The following is a 4,810-nucleotide window of genomic DNA, read 5'->3' as shown; positions in this document are numbered from 1 at the left end:
AACAAACACTGAGAAATCAAAAAAAAAGAAAAAAGAGAGCCTTCATATAGCATAACGTGAGGTAAACAAAATGAAAACAAAACAAAAAGAAAAGTAAAACTAAACTTGCTGCCGGTGACAGTGCTTGCATGTTTGTTTGCTTTTTTTCCCCACAAGAATACCAACATGTTTACCTTCTCTGGTTTAAGAAGCGGTCTTTTACAATGTCACTATGACAGACTGTATTTAAACTCATCTGTGGAGGTCATAAACATTTTATTCAATATTTTTTATTTTTTTATATGGCACTGAATCAGCCATTTCACAGGACAGATGTTTACGCTATGATAGTAAATCAAGTAAATTGGAACATCCTGTGATCATCATACATTTTCATTATTTAGAAAAAAAAATCTAAATTTTCATAATTATAATTTTTATTATTTATTAAAAAAAAACTTTGCTTATATTTTCCCTGTAGGTCTAACAATTACTGTGATATATTTCAGTAAAGGGCTACACAGTCTACTTCAAAGAGTATTAAATGTTGATATCTCCCTCTTTCTCACAACCTGCTTCATCAAACAAGGTTATGATACTCACTCAATATGTGTCTCATTAATGGAAACACTAGCTTTTTTTAGGCTAGACATCATTATCAAACAGAGTTTACAGTAATAAATTAAACCTGGATCATTTCAGACATGTAAACATAGCTTTATCCATTCTGTTATCACATCTATTATTTTCTGCCAAAATCTCAGTAAATTTAGCAGTTTACATCCCAGTTAATTTAGCATAAGCATACTGCTCTGTTGATCGATAGGATGCTCAGAGAAGATAGAGAAGTATGTCATAGTGTTGCCAGATTGGATGGACGATTTCCAGCCCAAAAGCTCACAAAAACCCGCCCACTCCAACAAAAAACCGCCCAAAACTTTAACTGTCAAAATAATGTGATAGAATATGTCAGTCAAGGTTGATAAGAGCCATTTTAACTCCTTAAAACAAAAAAACAAAATAAAAATAATATAAATATAACCTTAGATAAATTTCCCATGGATCAAATTGTGGCAAATACATTAAAGATAATAAGATAATTTGATTAAATTATGCAAGCAGACACTGTCAAAACAGCAATCAAGAAATTAACCGATACCCTCGAAAAAACACATGCATAAAAATAAATATAGATAATAAACAAATTAATATTTTTTCTTTATCCTTTTTGTATTAAGGTTATCAGCGGCAGCTGGTTTACCGTAAATCAGATGGATCCTACGCTGCATGGAGACACAGACCGAGCAGCACATGGTATTTTAATTTCAATCAGTTTTATTTGTTTTGATTTATTTTCAGTCTCAGTTTCTTCTGTAATCATTTATTATCATTATTATCTTTGAATATTATTGGTAGCAAATTATTACTTGTAACTAATTTTCATTTGTTTCTGTCTGTTCAAGGCTGACAGCATATGTGGCTAAAGTCTTTGCCATGGCCAGTGATTTAATTCCTATAGAGGATAAAGTGCTCTGCAATGCCCTTGAGTGGCTGGTTCTGCACAGACAAGTACAAGACGGCTCCTTTAAAGAGGATTCAGCTGTAATACATGGAGAGATGGTGGTAAATGTCACTATGACAGACTGTATTTAAACTCATCTGTGGAGGAAAACAGGAATGGCAGCTATCAGTAAAACTGCATTAAGTAATTACAGTGACCTACAATTAATGTGTAAGATGAAATTAATGTTTGCTAAACCCTTATAGAATTTGAAACGTTTGTCTTATTTTTCCTTGAAAGAGGGTCATAAAAATTGCATTCTATTTATTTATATATTTTTAATATGGCACTGAATAAGCCATTTCACAGGACAGATGTTTACACGATGATAGTAAATCAAGTAAATTTGAACACCATGTGATCGTCATGCATTTTCATTATTTAGAAAAAAAATCAACATTTCGCAATTATGATTTTTATTATTTATATTTTCCCTGTAGGTCTAACAATTACTGTGATATATTTCAGTAAAGGGCTACACAGTCTACTTCAAAGAGTATTAAATGTTGATATCTCCCTCTTTCTCACAACCTGCTTCATCAAACAAGGTTATGATACTCACTCAATATGTGTCTCATTAATGGAAACACTAGCTTTTTTTAGGCTAGACATCATTATCAAACAGAGTTTACAGTAATAAATTAAACCTACATCATTTCAGACATGTAAACACAGCTTTATCCATTCTGTTATCACATCTATTATTTTCTGCCAAAATCCCAGTAAATTTACATCCCAGTTAATTTAGCAGAAGCATACTGCTCTGTTGATCGATAGGATGCTCAGAGAAGATAGAGAAGTATGTCATAGTGTTGCCAGATTGGATGGACGATTTCCAGCCCAAAAGCTCACAAAAACCCGCCCACTCCAACAAAAAACCGCCCAAAACTTTAACTGTCAAAATAATGTGATAGAATATGTCAGTCAAGGTTGATAAGAGCCATTTTAACTCCTTAAAACAAAATAATGACGACAAAATAATATAAATATAACCTTAGATAAATTTCCCATGGATCAAATTGTGGCAAATACATTAAAGATAATTACCAAATATGATTAAATTATGCAAGCAGACACTGTCAAAACAGCAATCAAGAAATTAACCGATACCCTCGAAAAAACACATGCATAATTTTCAAAGTCAACAGTCAGAATTTAAATGCAAAAAAAGTGCCCAATATACAGGTAAGTGTTCGGAAAAAGCAAGGTAATTAGGTATTTCCCACTCGTTTATGCACACACATGACAGTCAAAACTGTGTCATTCATTGATGCATACTGTATGATAATCCGACAATAAAGAATAAACAAATAACAACAACAATAATGTGCTTCGAGTCGCTCTATAATTTCACATAGAACTAGAGGAAGTATTTTGTGAAGTTCATATTGTAGAACATTACAGAACTTTGCACAGAACAAAGCTTTCAAGGATATACCGATCTGGACTGTTTAAAAGATTAAAGACAGCACTGTCTGGCAACACTGATGTCCTCTGTCTGCAACCTGCAGGTATTACAGCCAGACACGAAACTCGACATCGTGCAGCCAATGATAGAAGCAGAATATCCAGCTGGGTTTTTTAAATGTTTTTTATTATTATATATTTTTAATTGCACTATGTATTTGTGTGTAGCAGGTTACATTTGCTAATTCAATAGGAAAACACATTTTAGTGATATTTAGTTTATTTGTGCTTTATTCCAGGGTGACGTACAGGGCAAAGATGCTGATGCCTCTCTGACGGCCTTTGTCGTGATTGCCATGCAAGAGGCCAGAGAGATCTGTGCTGAATCAGTTGCTGTAAGTACACCTCGTTCACCATTGTATTTACCAAAAACATTAATTTATAAATGAACAGTAGATTTTTTTCTTTTCTTATTTGTTTTAATATCATACACACTTTTATAGAGTCTGAATGAAAGTATCAGGAAGGCTGTTTCTTTCTTGGAAGGTCAACTTCCACAGCTGACCAATCCTTACGCTGTTGCATTAACGTCCTACGCCATGGCCAATGCCAACAAACTCAATAAAGACATCTTGATGAAACACTCCTCCCAACTAGAAGGTCAGTTAAGTCATTAAAACAGTTGTGTTTTGTACAACATGCAACATAAAACAAGTCCAAGAGGACTGAAAGCAACATTTTGTTGTGTAATGTTGTTTGTTGGTATCAGTACCAAACAATAATAGTTACCAAATACCAAATAGTTCTTATGGTAACCCATATTCAGACTTTGTGCCCTGCATTTATCCCATCCAAGTGCACACACACACACACACCATGAACTCACACACGGAGCAGTGGGCAGCCATTTTTGCTGAAGCGCCCAGGGAGCAACTGGGGGTTCGGTGCTCAAGTGCTACTCACACGTGGGTATTGAAGGTGGAAGAGAGTGCTGTTCATTAACTCCCCTTACCTACAGTTCCTGATGGTACTGAGACTCAAACCTGCAACATTCAGGTTACATGTCCGACTCTCTAACCATTAGGCCACAGCTGCCCCTTTATAATCCTGTGTTGTGTTTGAAACAGCCGGTCGGTCTTGGACTGTCCCTGGACAGCACCATCACTCACTAGAGGCGACGGCTTATGCTGTGCTGGCGCTTGTGAAGGACAAAGACTTTGATAAAGCAGGAGAAGCAGTGCACTGGCTGAACAGACAGCAGTCTCACTATGGAGGATCTGGCACCACTCAGGTACACTAACACCTCATCATTTGACTGTGATGAACAGCAGAACAAGTGCAGGACTGACACTGCAGGACAGGATTTGAATGCTTTTCTGTCTTTTCTAGGCGACCATCATGGTGTTCCAGGCATCATCCATCATTTTTAATTGCCTACATCAATAGTCTCGTGTTTGGTCAGTGAAATCTTCAGGTATCTCTGTTATATCATGGATTTGATTCTGATGACTCGAGTATGTCTGCATTCACTCAACAGGTGGACATAAACCAGGAGTTCAATGTAACTGCTAAAGGAACTGGAACAGCCACTCTCTCAGTGAGTGTTCATGAGCGTTTATACAGTCAACAGCAAGATTAAAGTGTTTGAACATCTAATCTGAGACGTGCTGCTGTTTTCAGGTTCTGACGCTGTACTACGCCAGACCTGTTGAGAAGAAATCTGACTGTACTTTCTTTGATCTGACTGTTAAAATGGAGAAAGACAATGAAGGTAAGATTGAGTTCCTGCCCTTTCTGTGGCACTTTCCATAAATTCAGAGCTAAAATAAAACCTCCAAAACACTTCATTATGTGCTGCTTTTT

At 35.9% G+C, this 4,810-nt stretch overlaps 1 protein-coding gene and 1 long non-coding RNA gene across 2 annotated transcripts in view; both read left to right on the top strand.

Annotated features, from left to right (window-relative positions):
- Window positions 1-4,810, top strand: part of LOC107573400 (complement C3-like) — a 30,408-nt gene that overhangs the window by 16,542 nt on the left and 9,056 nt on the right. The window contains exons 22-26 of the mRNA XM_016259837.1: window positions 1,215-1,293; window positions 1,443-1,602; window positions 3,247-3,342; window positions 3,451-3,607; window positions 4,075-4,238. Coding sequence (XP_016115323.1) covers window positions 1,215-1,293; window positions 1,443-1,602; window positions 3,247-3,342; window positions 3,451-3,607; window positions 4,075-4,238 — 656 coding nt within the window. The remainder of the gene's footprint in view (window positions 1-1,214; window positions 1,294-1,442; window positions 1,603-3,246; window positions 3,343-3,450; window positions 3,608-4,074; window positions 4,239-4,810) is intronic.
- Window positions 4,449-4,718, top strand: LOC107573402 (uncharacterized). The gene is made up of 2 exons (XR_001607502.1): window positions 4,449-4,544; window positions 4,628-4,718. It is a non-coding gene; the product is annotated as an uncharacterized lncRNA (long non-coding RNA).

This window comes from Sinocyclocheilus grahami, unplaced genomic scaffold (assembly GCF_001515645.1).
Source record: "Sinocyclocheilus grahami isolate Dianchi unplaced genomic scaffold, SAMN03320097.WGS_v1.1 scaffold1933.1, whole genome shotgun sequence".
Classification (NCBI taxonomy): Eukaryota; Metazoa; Chordata; class Actinopteri; order Cypriniformes; family Cyprinidae; genus Sinocyclocheilus; species Sinocyclocheilus grahami.
The sequence above is the reverse complement of the archived record's forward strand: the minus strand, read 5'-3'. Positions and strand labels throughout refer to the sequence as shown.